Raw genomic sequence first — 16,432 nt, forward strand, 5'->3', positions numbered from 1 at the left:
CATCACAAGTGAACTATAATTTTTGTTCAGCATCACCTGAGAGGGTTGGGGGCAAATTTTACATTTATGAATGATTAAGCATCTTCTACATCCTCCCACAGGAGTTTCATTAAATAGGCAAAATTATTTCTGTGCAGGTCACACTTATTAAATTCAACCAATGAATAAAATTTCCATTTAGCAGCCGCACAACAGGAAAAAATAAAATTAGTGTTAAAGGAGAGCATAAATGTTTAGCATTCCACATTTTACATTCATATCTTTTCCTCACTCCCTGCAGCTTGGAAAATTTATATTATCTTTGTTAATCACCTTCCTCCATGCAGTTTATAAACAAGTATTAGAGTAGGGATGAAGATAAGAGAAAGTAAACAAATGGAAGTTCAGTCTCTATTCACTCTACCTTCTAAGAGCTCAAGTAGTGATATTGTAAATTTCCATTAAAATAAAGCTGATTGGGTTGCAAATCCTCTAGTCCTTTGTGAGCAACCTACATCCTACCACCTCCAGGGAAAATTAGGTTTACTTTTGAGAGGAGAAAAACACAAAGCAAATAACTTAAAGTATGGCAAAGAGCTTTAAGGTGGGGACACACACACGCACACACCCCAAGATAACATATAAAAAGAGAAAAGGGAGAAGACAAAAACTAATAAATAAATTTCTTTGTGAAATCAGCCTGTTTAAAACCAAAGTAACTCTGAGAGTTCTACAATTCTCTGATTGCTTTTGATAAGGCTGACGGTCGGTTGTGATCATTCATATCCTCACACCTAGACTATTTATCCAGCCAGTGTCCATCAAAACCTCTTGGCCTGATAGATTCGGCCAGGGGTATTCAGCAGGAAGAAATTAGGCTATGCTGTTTTTAAGATTTACAATTTGCTGTCAGAAATCCCATACAAATTACAATTACTGCTGGGTATGTTGTGCAATGTCAAGTGAAGATAATTACCTGCCAATCTACATAATTAGCGCCCCCATCCCCCAAATTCCCACTTTACAAATGCCTATTTTATTCAGGTAAATGAGGAGAATTCTTTTCTTTGTCATTCTTCTAACTCATGCAAAATGTTTTGATTGGTACCTAAGCAAGCAGGGGGAAAATGTTAGTCTCGGCAGAACTTTACGTTGAAACTTTTTTCAACCTGAGAACAATTGTTATAGAGTAAAATCCTTCATATATGGCTCGTCTAATAGCTTTCTTTCACCTTATATGGCAGGTGTTACGGGAATTTTGAGATGAATCTTATAAAGCATTTGTAAACCATAATGTGTTCTATAAATGCAAGATAATGTTGTGCTAAGTCAAGCTTCTAAGTAACCAGATGAAACTCTTCCAAAGAGCCAGAGATGATAGAATAATGAGACTTAAGCCTTGGAAGCAATGCACATAACTTTCGTTGGCCTGCTTCTCGGGTCTACCTTCTTTCTAAATGTATCACTGTATTTTAACATTTTTGAGATTTTAAAAAGAATATATTTTTAACCTAAGAATGCAGTTTTAGGGTAAAGAGAAATATATATTGGCCAAATCTAAATAGAAAATGTTAAGCAGGAAAACACAGTGATTTCACTTTATTACCGTTCCACTGACTTCTGCACTGATGTTTGGTTCTCACCATTAGGAATGCAGAGAGCCCAATGAATGCATATATCATTGGGTCACCTCATTACAACTTGCAGCAGACTTTCTCAACATGCTTCACTCTCAATTCCTTCTTCAGAGAAGGAAGGCTGCCAGCCACAATCAATTTACAAAGATATCTTTGACTAAAGAAAGAATATGCCATTCTATATAAAGTATGTTGGATTTTCATCCAAGCAAGGGGGAAAAAAAAATGGTAGAGAAACTTCCATGCAAGGATCTTGAGAATGACTATTTTCCCACACAGGTAGGTGTTGGCAGTGCGGTGGTGAGATGGGACAAAAATACCATGGAATCTATTAGCATACGTAGAAAGTATTTTCTTTCCCTTTTAAGTCTCTGAGCTGGATTAGAGAAGAGAATTTGCCTGTTTGAATAGACACCAACTAAATCAAGAAGATAACCATTATAGTTAGGGGTATAATCTGATTGCAAAAAGTAAACATAAGAGTTAAATAGATAGATAGATAGATAGATAGATATAGTAGTTGATTGAAAAAAATATACAAAGCAGAGGAAGCTTAAGTAAAGAAAATGAGTAAGATAAAGATTCTATCTTTTGCTTCCAGTTTTTTCTCTACATATCACATAATGTAAGACTCTTTAAGTCTCTCACGTATTTGTACTCACCACTGTTTTAGACTAAAAACAAACATTTCCTGAACAGATACATTTGACTTAGAATGTTTTACCTTAAATGTGAAATTTCTCTAGATAACGCCTGAAAAGATCAATCTTCATATTCATGATGAGAAGTTCTTCTACTGTCCACTTAACGTGTAAAAAGCTAGCTAGGTAACTGTCTTAGGGATTATTTTGATGAAACTGAAGAATCCAAGTTCTATTCCGTTATAAAGTGAAGTGATATGACAGCTATGCATGGTGTCCTCTAAATCAACAATTACTGCAGCATTATCTTCTTTACTCCATCTTAATTTAGCAGAACTCAAACCATTTTAAATCAACCTGGTACATGCATCCATTCACTTCTCGTCCAATCAAACTGGAATTACCTGTCAACAGAGAAGTACACTTACGAGTGTGAAACCATTTGACCATGTTATATTTTAATTTGCAGAGACAAAAATGACAAGCAATTTATTTACATAAAACTGTACAAAAGCAAATTAAATTATGTAAAGTATTTCATAAATAGTTGGACGAGTGTTTAATACATTTCGTCATGTTTAGCATAGTTGCGTGCATAGTGACTTATAATAAACGATGATAAATTGTTCTCTGCTTCACTATCAACATCCAAGTAGCAGAACAATAGTCAATGATTAACATTACAAACAGATCGTACCACACTGAATGCAAGTGCTTTAAAATGTAGGAAAAGTTGTCTGAAAGTAAACCCTAGGTAGCTGAAAAAACGATGCCTCCCTCCAGATGTTACTTATACCTCTGCCTGGGTCCCAACTAACCAGCTTTAGAATATTCAGGATCATCTTCACTTTTTTTTTTCCCTCCTAAGGACACATTGTATATTTATCATTGATACAATATACCTAAAATTACTTGGTCTTTGGATTTCTCAGTCCTGTTTTTAGGGATAGCTTGACTCTTGGCGGCTTCTTTGGGTCTGTGTGTTATTGTATTTTCTTGTAAGACAGCTTCCTAGGGTAGCCTTTCAGCCAGACATCTTCAGTACCTTCTTAGTTTTTCTTTCCATAAAAATAATGCCTCCCTTGTTTTCTGAAACTCAGGCAGCAGGCCAGTCAGAAACCATACAGAAATGATATCTGGAGGTTCAGAATGAGCATTAGATTTGAGACTGAAGCTATGGACATACACTTAAATTTTAATATACATAAATTTATATAGTTACTCATTAATTTATAAATGTGTCCTAATGTATAATGCATGCAAAGTTCACTTGAGATTCTTGCGTACAGAAAACAAGTATGGTTGATATACTGTCCAACCGAAATGAAACAGCAGCTAAAAGAAAAAATAACAACAAAAAGGAAATAAAGAACAGAAATTCGAAATCAATATTTGACCTTGCAGAATGGACTGATTTCACCCCTGATAATATCTCTCTGTGTTACTATTACAATAAATGCTTTAGCCTTCTAGTCAGAATTAAGCAGCCCATATTAATTAATGCCTTAGTTTTGTTTTATGAATGAACGGTATTTAAGACTGGTCCATTATCTGAGTTTGTCAGAAGGCAAATTTTTAATATATTATTTATTATTTTCAGAAAATAAACATGGATAAATATACAAGATCAAAAAAGTCGGGAATAGCCCATTTTCCCTCATTGTCCAAACCCAACAACCGTTTTTTTACCATAACAACAGGTATAAAAGGCACAGTTGCTTATTTTGCATTCACTCATTTATTTTTTTTTGTGTCTTTTTATTGATTTTTTTCAAAAGCACTCTATATATGGAGTGGCACCAGATTTAACCTATTCAAAATAAAAGTCATACAAACACAAAATATATTTCTGTGTCATGCCAGCTCATTATATAATAAACATGTTATGAGAGCTAATTCTACTAGAATTACTGCGAATACTTACAGTACACGGAATTTTATTCTTTCACACCCATTTTAGTTCTAAAGAGAGGATCACGAGTTAAATGACAATGACATGGCTGTCTTGAACATGGTGCAAATGTCATTGGGGAATGTGGATCCAATTAATCCGAAGGTCCAGTATGACCCGTATTAGCTTTATAGACAACAGAAGGGTTTCAAAATAGAGTGAAATGAGCTATCTAATGGTTTCAAGTGTCTCATGAAAGAAATAAAAAAATGCATTAAAAAAAGTTTGTTGAACACCTGTGTTATGCAATTGAGTATTTGCTTCGTAACGTGCAAGAAAAAATATGTATACATTTCATAAGTATCTTTAGAAGTATTTTGTCTTAATAGGTACTTACAGATTATACAAGGCAGAACTGCTTTAATGCAGTTTCCTAACAAAGTACTAGAATTGCATCTTTCCATCATGTAAATAATAATCAAACATAAACATGTTCAATTATTGATATTTTAGTCCAACGTTTTTGTTTCAATTACATATCTTCTTTCATCCTAACTATTATACATAAACTAACATCCAAATGAAAACTCCATTTAAGAAAGAGCAGAAGGAAATGACCCCCAAAAAGTAGCCCACCAAACAGAGAAGTGGTTTTTAAAGATAAACGTTTTGATGACTTAATAGTGAGTTCACAACCTCTAGTCCAGGCTGCTTCACCTTATAGTCTAAGAAATTCTGTAAAGAATAAAACTATCCAAAACTACACTATTTCTAGAGTGCCATCAGCCTATGTCTTAACCAGGTTGCAAACATTCAGTTTTGGGAACATTTGCTCTCTTCACCTGTTATCCCCTATTCAGTCCCTGGATTGTCACTTTTGTCTGAATGTCCCAGCTCAGTCTCCAATTATGTTAAATCATCTTCTATAGAACAAATGACTCAAAATCTATATATTCTGGTTTGGATTTTTTTTTACACTGAAAAAAACTTCATATTTTCCCACATTGAGATGTACATACAAGGAAACATATCATTGCCCAGAACTCCTTTCTTTCGTGTTCAGTCTGGATTTGTTTTAACTCATATGAAATAATGTCCAAAATCACACTTGTGACAAATCAATTAGGGTGTCACCTTGTTTCAATGTTGTGAGTTTTAAAAGAGTGCCATATTGCACAGGATCCAGAATTAATGCACTTGTGTTATCTGAAAGAGTGTGTCAAACACATGAAAAACTACAATTGGTATTTTGAAATGTAAAGAATAAGGCCAGGAAGCACAACCTGGATTCTAAAATGGTTAACAGTGAGTTTAACTTAAAAGACTATATGCCCACATATCCTTCTTTCTCTACCTTCCCACAAATATGATTTTTAAAAGTGGAATCTTCCCTGCTAATATTCTTTTTTGAAACTAAACTTGAACCTAAACTAATCACCTACTCTAATACCAAAAATACATCACTTTAGTTTTTCATTTTCTGAGCTTTCAAAGAAAATCCATTTTACAAGAGAATGCCTGTTTTCGGGTATGGAGACAACATAAAATAAGCTAGTGTTGGAGTATTTCTGTGGGCGCATGGGTTCGGTTGCTTTTGTTTCTTAATGAATTTCCATGTCGAGACCAAATCTACCTCATGATTTCCCTGATCTGCCGTGTGATCTTTGGCCTTTTAATGACAATTAATGACAATTGTTCCAGTTCGTTGGTAATAGCGGTGTCGTTCGGGAAAAAATATATATATATATATATATAATTTTTACAAGTTATAATTAGTGTAATTGACTTGTAATTGGCCAAGATTGTGTCCCTACAAAAAGTATTCAATGGACGTATGGGGTTGAAGTTGATACTCCTGACTTGAAAAGAACAACGTATGCCAATTTGGGACTGCAATCTCCAGCGGGGTATTGTCTAGTTGTCAGTCTCTGTTATTAGAATATGGCACCTGTGAGATTCTCAATATGCCTCTTATGGAGTCCCCCTTTATAAGAACTGTACCTCTACAGGGACTCTATCATTTTGGGGAGATTGCCTTTCATGGTGATTAATCATATCCTGATGGTATATCTGAAATACATCTTACCTGATCTGTTTTTGGTTTTGGTTTTGTTGTTGTCATCGTTGTCGTTATTATTAGTATTATTTTATTTTCACGTTTATTTTTTTGACCAGCCGGATGGCATTCGAACTAAATCAAAGTGACAAAATCATGCTTCAGCTTAGGGATAATGAGAGTGTGTTGTGTTCTGCTAATCAGGCTTGTTACCATGAAAGAAAACTTGCAACCATCTTTTTTTTTTTTTTCCTCCTTGGAGGGGGATGGGGAAGAGGGATAGCAGGTGTTGGGAATAATCGGTGAAGGGGTTAGACATGCAAGTAACAAGGATGGTTTCTACATTGTACATTACAATCAGGCTAACAGTATCACTAAAGGCCTGATCTGGAGGCAGAAGTGGCAGGCAAAGCTTTGTCTCTTTGGTAGCCCCCTCTTTTTGATTAAACGGTTTTTCTTTGTAAGGTTTTTTTTTTGCCCCTTATTCTCCTTCTCATACATGAAAAGAACTTTGTTGTTCTCCTTTAGAGCCTACAGGTAAACTTCTCTTCTAGTGAGAGTATTGACAGGAGATGGCTTGTATTCCCCTGTTTTTGTAAGGGGAATATCCTCGGGGTTGGCTTCCTCATTTTTGCTGAAACTAGCTGCACTGAAGGTCTCATAGGACGAGGTCAACTTTTTGTTCAGGAGGTTTCTGTTGCGGTCACCCATGATGGCGGCCTCGCCATTGGCCAGCTTTTCCTGGCTTCCTCGTTCATCAACAGGCATGAAAGTGGAGAGTTTGGGCTGGCTCTTCTTCCTCTCTGGAGAAGTACGGACTGGCATCCAGCAGGAGTCTGAGTGGCCATATTCGTCACACTCACGGGTACACTTCCCAGTCAGGGCTACATCTGGAAGAGGTCTTGAATCTGAAATTCAAGGAGAAGGAAACGTTAAAGTTGGCCACCCTGCAACTGGCTTTCCTGATATGTATGAAATTGGAAGGGGGGGACATATATATATTATATATGTATATAATATATATATAATATATATATATAATTTTTCATATTATTTTCCTTTTTTCAACACCCCGTACTTCATCATTACCATAGAGCCGTTTTGATTTCATATCCATTAAAGATAAGGTTTTGCGAAAAGAACAAATACTATGGAAAGAAAGGCATGAACAAACTAATACATTTAAGTCTGTAGGATAGATAGGTACACATGCATTTGTTACAGAACAGGGACATGTGTATATTCTCAAGTAGAAATAAAGTGCATATGTGTATTTGTATGGGTATAAATGTTTCCACATGCATAAGAAACGTTATTAAACCTAAATAGATAATTTGCTCTATTTATAAATTATCCCAGAAATCGTGTACTTTTGCCAATTGGATTTCATCCTGCTTATACATTATTCATGGAATGCAAATAGGCAAAACCTTATATTTAAAAGACATTCTAAAACATCAGGGTGACTCAGCAGAAGCTAAATTGACAGCACATTATTTGGTAAAAAGTAAAAAAAAAAAAAAAAGCAAAGTACAAGTAGGTTATGGATGTGAACATATTAGCAACATCATCACCTACCCCACCCTAGCCCACACCCACCTCCCACCCACCATGTCACATGACCTAATATGTGCTGTAGGATAATCCCTTAAGTGTTCACAGAAGAAAACATTTGCCAGTGTGTTTGCTGAATAGAAATATTAGGTGAAATGCAGCGTATTGGGTAAATGCAGTCAAGCTCATAAAGTTCTGATGAAATAGCGTGTACACCTAATGAATGTGAATGCCTTGTAGAACTGGAAATGTCTTCTAGTACTGTGAAGCGAAGTCATATCTAGAGAGTTCTTAGGGATCAGGATTAGAGATGGAAATTGAGAATTATCTGAATACGTAAGCAAAATCATTAATATGTGTCTGTCTTTGGAGAATATGTATGCATTTTCTTACTCGACATTTTTTAACAGACTATTTTTCTTTGAAAAAGAGAGAGAGAGAGAGAGAAACTGCTCTACCTCAACAGATTCTAAATGAATTGCTTCTAGGGTATTATTTAGTATAAATTTTAGTTTATTTTATTGTCAAACAAAAGAACATAATATGACTGCGCTCCAATTTATATCATATGGCATCATGTTGTCTTTCTTTCTTTCCTTCTTTCCTTCTTTCTGTCTTTCAACAAGGCTTTGCACTTAAAAGACTGACAAATTTTAGCCTCTGCAAATACATTCACATCAATGGAATCAGTGAAATTTGCTTCTACATAACCTTGCGTAGATTTGGTTTAAAATAGACAAAGGGGTTATTTACATTATCCCCAATATATTTATACTGTCTGCTTCTGTCTCCACACACCATCCTCTATAATTTAACATTACATTCCTATCTGGGCTATCATTTGTATAGGCTATTTCAGAAGTTTTACCCTGCCAAATCTCCTAAATCAAAGCAGTCCAATGCATGCCATTTTTCCCCCTGCAGTGATGGATAACTGAAGTATTGACATTTGTCAGCCCATTGATTTTTGAGCCACTATGGCCTGAGATTTTTATGCTGTGTGCTGAGAGTTCAATGAGGAAATGCCAGTGCTCTTCCCAGAAAATCTACAGTGACTTTAATCTTTCCAAAAGGTAAAATGCAAAGATAATTATTTATTGTAGTTGCACATGCTGTGCTATTTGACTTCTAAGGGGGAAGACCCTACTAATTGTATCATCAAAAGATAAAGCACTTTCTTATTCATTTTCTTATGCCAAAAATTCCCTCTGTGTCTCTCAAACACATATTTTAGATGCATTAAAAAAAATCAAACTATTGGCAATTTTAGGAATGATTTTTGTAATGTAGTTAGTTTAAATGAACAAAATGTGAGGTCTTTGGGAATATTTTCCATCTTGGGATGCTTTATTTATTTGAAGCTGACTTAAATGCCTTGAGCAGGAAAAACCCTTATAAAAATGACAAGTGTAAGATCAGACCTATTTTATTCTAAATATTCCTTTTTTTTTTGCATCACTTTAACAAGTTCAAATTTTTCTTTTTCTTGTATGATAGTGCCTCTCAAAAAAACAAGAAAGTGATCAGGAATAAAGCTACTAAAATAGGAAAAATCTCTTTGAATGTGGTCATCATTCCCTGTAAAAATGACCCAGAATGCTCTCCAAACCTCTAAGTTTACTTAAGTCTCACACAACGTGTCAGTTTACTTGCACAGTGATTTAGATGTCCTCTGCTTTGGGGGGATTCATTCGTGTTTTCAGTCTTAAATTTGTGGCACTTTGTCTTTCTTTTGCTTGAGATACATTTAGAGACAGCTCGGAGTGCTGTGTAACATGCAAACAATTCTTCTTACCTGTTGTTTTACACGTGTACCTGAATGCCCTGTAGTTGATAAGAAATTATATTTATTTAGATTGACTCAATTTCTCATCAAGTAGAAACGAGATACTCTTCAATTTCTTCCCTCAGCCTTTACTTCATAGTCTGGATTATTTCTTGTGAAAATCGATTTCCTCTTATTGCTTTCACCAAAGGCAACTTGTCTTCTCTGCCATCAGCCGCCTGTGGGCTGTCACGTCTCTATCCAAGAGGCACGACTTTTAATAAGGATCTCCCATCACTTCCAAAGTCAGACACTTGATTGGGGACCACAGTGGAAGTTGACAAGCCTAATTGGCTGAGACATGTTGCAGTGTTTGTCATCACATTTAGAAAATAATCGAGAGAGGCTATAAGAGATTCATCACAAGCAATCAAAACTTCCAATCTTGATGAGTCAAATGAATCCTCAAAAGCAATGCCAATGGTTAACAAATGCAATTTATATTATGATGCTATTTATTAAGGGAAGGCATGAGTGGAATAGTGTTTTCCTGTGTCTCTATATTTTCTTATTTTCACTATGCAAGTCTACTTTTTTTTTTTGTAACACAAAAGTTATATAGGGTCTTCAAGAATCATTGAAGGTACTTCTTCTCCCTTTCATAAAAGGTACACTCTTAAAATGTCCTGCTTTGTGGAATTACAGAGGCACACCTTACACAGCCAGTAACCATCTTTCAGTCTTCCATCGAAGGATGTGGTTTTGATATCTAAGAACATTATTTCACTCTTTGGTCTAGTACTACGTCTTTTAATTTGGACCTGAGTGAAGACAGGAGGTAGTTAATCACAACTCTTGTCAGTTGGCATTGAGTAAATCAATAAAAAGTAAAATATTCTGTATCAAATTAAATGGTATTCACTATCAGCATTTTCCACCACAAAATCGGTTCGTTAGAGCCCCCCTCCAAACCCCTGCTTAATCATATCAAATCTTGCAAAAAGTGGATGTAGGAATGATATTCATCAGATCCTATGGCTGCTTTAGCATTGCCTGTGGCATTCCAGTTATGCTATTTACTAGAACCATCACATCGGCTTGGAGAGTTAACGGCCTTTCTTAGGCATTAAGTTAATTTGCTTCTTGCAAGTCCAGCTTTAAGCCATCCTAATAGCTGACAATTTATAGCATAGAAAGTACTTTCCCACGCCCACTCTTTTTACTTATCACCTTAGCCCAAGAGCAAGGAGGGTGGCAGCAGTGAGGGGCCCAGTCTCGGGAACAGAGAAGGCCAAAGAATAAGTGTTTTGACTTTCACTTTAGTGTCGCTCATAACACCATAATGCTCCTTCTTAAAATGTAACAGCTGGGTAGTTAGAGGTCAACTGCGGCTACCCATGGCCATAAGGAAAAGCTAGAGTCTCCAAAGGAAGAGGAAAAAAAAAAAGTGTCTGGGCAGCTCAGGACATAGGTTCCACAAAGTCCCCAATCTTACTACTTCGTGACAAAAATGGTGAGACCTCCCTAAAACCATACATCTCTTAAAGTAGAGGAAATTATAATGAATTTAAGGACTCGAGCTCTTTCTCAGAAAAGAAGTGCAGGCGTCCTTACTGGGCTCGGTAGATGAGCCGACCTGGGAAAATGCTGGTACAGTGATCTCAACAATAAGTGACCGACAGACCATATGTGGAATCATCAGAAAGAGCAAGGAAACCCCAGATTTATGCAGGCATTTCATGTTTCCTGACGCTGTCCTATACAGTTCAGAAACCATTACAGGCATCTTTATTACTGAAAGGAACTGTATGGTTCAGACTTCTTGAAGACAGATCTGCACCAGTAGGGATTTTCGTATGCTGAGTTATGCATCCTGTCAGAATCCTGGGCACCCCCTTTACTTCAGGCCCTTGGCTTGGGGCTGAAGATACAAGGATATTTTCTTCTCCTAAGAGAAGGCATGAACATGTTGCATTTATAGTTTTAAAATATTTCCAATGAGGTTTTCTTTCAAGCTCAGTTATTTAAAGCTATCTGCATCGTTTCCTTATTTGTTCGATACACAAATTACTTAACTCTCTGATCCTGTGATAAATGAGCTGTTAGTCAAGGTGTTGATGTTCATACCATTCCTACAATTTTTTTTTTAACTCAAACACTGGAATATTATTAAAATTACTTGAGAAAATTCTGCAAATGAAAAATTGTGTCATTCTCTCCTTTTGGGGAGGGGAAAAACACATAGAGGCACCTTTTGCTTTTCTTTCTTTTTAAAGTATTTTCTTTTTATACTTCCAGATTTCCTGTTATACAAAGACTTCTTTTTCAAAAGTCACATCTAAATTCTGGTGGAATTTACTGGACAATGAAAAGGTTTTACAAAAGGATGAACAACAAAAAGTAAGACAATTGGTAATGGTTTTCCAACAAATATTTTAACATTACCTTTATTTTTGTAATCCAAAAGAAAATGTCTCTTTTACTCAAATGATTGAATAAAGGGCTTTATTTTAAAATGGTTGTAAGAAAATGATTCACTTTTGTTTTATATAATACAACTGAGTACATGATTAAATAAACCCTTTACTGGAAAATTATTATTGCAGTCAACCAAGAACACGTGTCAGGGGATGAAATCCACAAAGCTCACATGGACTTCGACTTGGCTTTTTAATGTAAATAAACTAAAGATCCCTACCTTTTATCTGTGTGGGGAATTTGGGAAAACTGAAAAGGTAAGCACATAAATAGATAATGGAGAGGGTAGGAACCATTGATGCGGGCAAGCAGTTTGTAATCCTTTAAATGTCTGAATACTGTCTGGAAGAAGGGGAGATTTACAGTTACCTGAGTGTCACCTAGGGGTACAAAAAAGGGCTTAAGATTTTTAAATAGTGTTCTAATTTGTCACAAAATCACTTGATCCAAGCAAATTAGAAGAGGATATGAGGATGGCCCATCCACCCAACCTTAACCTCAGTCTTACCTATGGACTCCTAAGCATATCCCGATTGGGAAACAAGTTTGTGAAAAGAACAAATTTTTTTGTCTCAGCATTGGTGAGTGCAATTCTGGGTGCAGCAGGTAGAAGCTGTATGACTTTGGATGTAATTTCTCTGAGCCTCAAGATCCTTGTGTTTGAATTAATAATATCTACTCCCTTACCTATTGCAGGGATAAAAGAATTAATGTAGAGAATACCTATGGTCTCTGGTGCAGTGTAGATGTTCAGTAAACAGTAGATCATAGCCCCTTTAGATAATTAAGGAGGTATATATATATATATATATATATCTACACATAAGGAGGTATATATATATATATATATACACACACACACATACATAAGGATATATATATATATATATATATATATAATCTCTCTAGTCTTCCATAAGTGAAAAGTATATTATTTAGGGAAATAGGAGCCAGGCTCCTTGGATTCAAAATCTTAATTTTGTCACTTTAGGGAGTATGTAATTGTGAACAAGTCACTTGATTTTTTTCTCAAGTTTATTTACTTTGAGAGAGAGAGACAGATAGAGAGAATGAGTAGGGGAGGGACGGAGAGAGTGGGGGAGAGAATCCCAAGCAGGCTCCATGCTGCCAGCACAGAGCCCGATATGGTGCTCTATCCCACAAACTGTGAGATCGTGACCTGATCCAAAAATCAAGAATAGAATGCTTAACTGACTGAGGCATCCCGATGCCCTATAAGTAACTTGATTTATTTAAATTACCTCATCTATATAACAAGTATAAGAATAAATTAACTTCTTAGGATTATGGTGAGCATTAAGTGTGTTAATATAGGTAAAATGTTTGTAATAATTCTCAAACACCCAATAAACCCTTAATAAATATTAGCTACTTCAGGCACACCATCCCTCATGCACAATTCTGTCCTCAAAAGAGCTTTGAAAACCAAAGTTTTGTTTTGTTTTGTTTTCCCATAAATTTACACCCCGGACATTCAATCTAAGGCTATTCTTCATCTTTATCTTATGTGGTATAAATATTTATGTTTTTCTCTAGAAATAGTGTGTTTCATTAAGAGCACTGTTTAGGTCTTAGATTTTTTAAGTAATGTATGATGCATGCATGATAATACCTTTTTTAACATACGAAGGACTCTGAATTTTCAGATGTATTTGGTTAAAAGGTTTTCAGAAAACATTTTGTGGAATTAATACCAACCATCAATCAAAAGGGCATGTATTTTGAGTTACTTTTCCTGTTGTTCTAATGTCTTTATGCTTATAGAGTCTGCAGTATACCAGACCTACCATCTGTTTAGGAAAATACACAGGTTGCCATATCCTGGATACTCTACGTCAGGTGCTTATTTATTAAGACTTTTCCAGAGAAGACGTATTCCGTATATGTCATGATGTTTGCTCCAAACGAAAAAGGAAATGCTCTATTATTTGCAGTTACCTTTACAACCTACCCAGAACAATCTCACAATTAATACTTTTTATCTGAAAGAGATTTGCCCCTTAAGTACTGGGTTGTTACTTGCTACATTGCTTTGCCTGTATGAGTTGTAACATAAGAAGGTGCTCTGAAGAGAGGCCAAAAATTGGCAATAAACTAATCTAAGACTAAGAGGTTGAAATTTAGGAAGGACAATAAATGTAGCAGGGCAAACCCCTCAGATTCAGGGCACCCTTCATACACCGGAAATAACGCAACAAAAAGCCATTCAGCAAACGAGCTCTGTAGATCTCATGATGCCTGTACATGACGGTTGTGAATTGTGGCATAAGGCCAGGAATTAATCTCCTATACACATTACTTTGGAATGTGACATCACTGATCTTATGTCAAGATGTAGATTCTACGTCTGTACCTCTCGAAGACAGGCCAGTTTAGATGATTGGAATGTGGCAGAAGTGAAACCATGTTATTTCCACACTAGGTTTCAAGAAGTCTAGCAACAACATCTATTGCATTTGCCCGTGGAACCCTGCCATCCCTACCCCAAGAGAACACACAATCTAGCTTCTTTGAAGATGAAACACTATTTGAGAAAGAGACTCCCTCATAACTGAGCCATGCACAGTTATGAACTACAGAAATGTGAGAAGTAATAAACCTTTGTCGTTTGAAGCCCCTACATTATGCTTGTTTGTTTTTGCTTTCCTGGGAGGGGGAAGAGTTTATCAATACAGTGATGGATCACGGAGATAATGATCATGGGTGTATTATTATAGGATCTGCTATATATAAACAACAGCAAGATCTGGAAATAACATATGCTACTTATTTTATGTCTTCTTATCATGAGTCACAAACTGACCAATATTACTGAAAGTACAACTCTTGCAAAGAACATTTTCAGAGACGTATGCACATTTTAATTAACAAGTTCAAGCTGAGGGCTACTAGAGAAAGCTCTGGAAATTCTGGGTATGCAATTATAGGATTTCACTGCATTTTCTACCTAGGAGTGTTCTAGTTCAAGCTGACATGCCAAGACAATATTAAAATGTTTAAACATGTTTGAAAGCATCAGCAACTTTTCTCTGTACCTTAGGCTAAACTCAGTTAAACAGCAATTGAATGTATCTCAAGAAGCATTTACTGCCCTGAGGCTTAGACCACTGTCATTCTGAATGTGGCATTATCATATACAGAGGAGACAGCGCACACCATGTCTCAAGCAGTCTTGCTGAATCAACTCAAACATGAATCTGCTGGTTGGCACATGAAAACTGCACTACAGCAGAAAAATCTACGGTGACTGCTTGGGAGTGATCAATTTATGCGCATCAGAGATGTGATTTCACTTTGATTTCTCTCTTTATACATGAAAATTACAGGGGGTGCAGGTTACACTGAGTGGAAGGAGAAGAAGGAAAGAACTGGAAATGAGAAGATGCTCCGATATTGATCAAAAGAGTTCATAAAACCCTGGAAAAGACTGGGGGCATTTATTTCACAAGTTAGCAATTCATTATTCCACTAAAGGCCAATCCTGGTTTTTCAACCACTCGTGCTTATTTTCTACGGCAAAAGTCCTATCTTTCATAAGTTTTTTTCTTATGTTAGAAGTTATTTGTTTTGGGTGTCAAAGTCTTCAATAATCTGATAAAAACTACAAGTATTGCCCCCCCCCAGATGGAGATATATATACCACACAAAATTGCATAAGGTTTCCATGGGGTTCAAGGTAACCAAGTTAGGATCACAATATATTTGCAGCCTCCTGGTGGATGGGAGAAAGATGGAATATTTTTTAGACTTGACATTTTTTTCCCCTTTGAGTTTGATTCAAAAGTTAAGAAATATTTCACAATCCGACATGCATCTTCAAAAAATAGAAATTATATGCAGTAAATAAATTATCATTCAAATACTGATGGAAAGATTTAAAACAAACAAAAACAATTTATGAAACAGATATTGAAGTAAGAAAAAAATAATTTAGGTTTGACCATGTTATTTGAGTTTGGTCACATTAACGTTCCAATCTGAAAGCCCCAATAATCTATAAGGCTTTACGTAAATAGGAAATTAAAGTTTGGGGATAGATTTAACAGATTGCTCATCACGAGTTGGAAAATGTATTCTTTCCTAAATGTGATATCCAACATTTGCTTCAAATCGGGGTCTTGGATTGCCAGCGACCAGATCTCCATTCACTTACTAGAAGATGGGAGGTGGATTGTTGTTATTATGAAAACTTACACAAAAATAATGATAATCCAGATGAAGTTTTCTTTTTTTTTAAGTTAATGAAAGGTATTAGCCTCTTTATAGTGGTTTTCCTGTTGCTAACACTAAAAGCGTTGCAAACATCAACTTTGAGTCACTTGCAGTAAGTCTCAAATCTTCAGTTTTCTTGTTGACCATAAAGTTGTAGAATATATACCCTACAATAAATATTAATATTACCTTTAGGAA

General features: G+C 35.8%; 1 protein-coding gene across 5 annotated transcripts in view; it reads right to left on the reverse strand.

Moving 5' to 3' along the window:
• Positions 1–2,693: 2,693 nt before the first annotated feature.
• PCDH7 (protocadherin 7) overlaps positions 2,694–16,432 on the reverse strand; it is a 422,884-nt gene continuing 409,145 nt past the window's right edge. For 3 of the 5 annotated variants that reach the window (XM_043572816.1, XM_043572814.1, XM_043572813.1), the window contains exon 3: positions 2,694–7,112. In XM_043572816.1, coding sequence (XP_043428751.1) covers positions 6,736–7,112 — 377 coding nt within the window. In that variant the 3' untranslated portion in view covers positions 2,694–6,735. The remainder of the gene's footprint in view (positions 7,113–16,432) is intronic. The other 2 variants (XM_043572821.1, XM_043572817.1) reach the window with 2 other exon arrangements.

The sequence above is a fragment of the Prionailurus bengalensis genome, chromosome B1 (assembly GCF_016509475.1).
Source record: "Prionailurus bengalensis isolate Pbe53 chromosome B1, Fcat_Pben_1.1_paternal_pri, whole genome shotgun sequence".
NCBI lineage: Eukaryota > Metazoa > Chordata > Mammalia > Carnivora > Felidae > Prionailurus > Prionailurus bengalensis.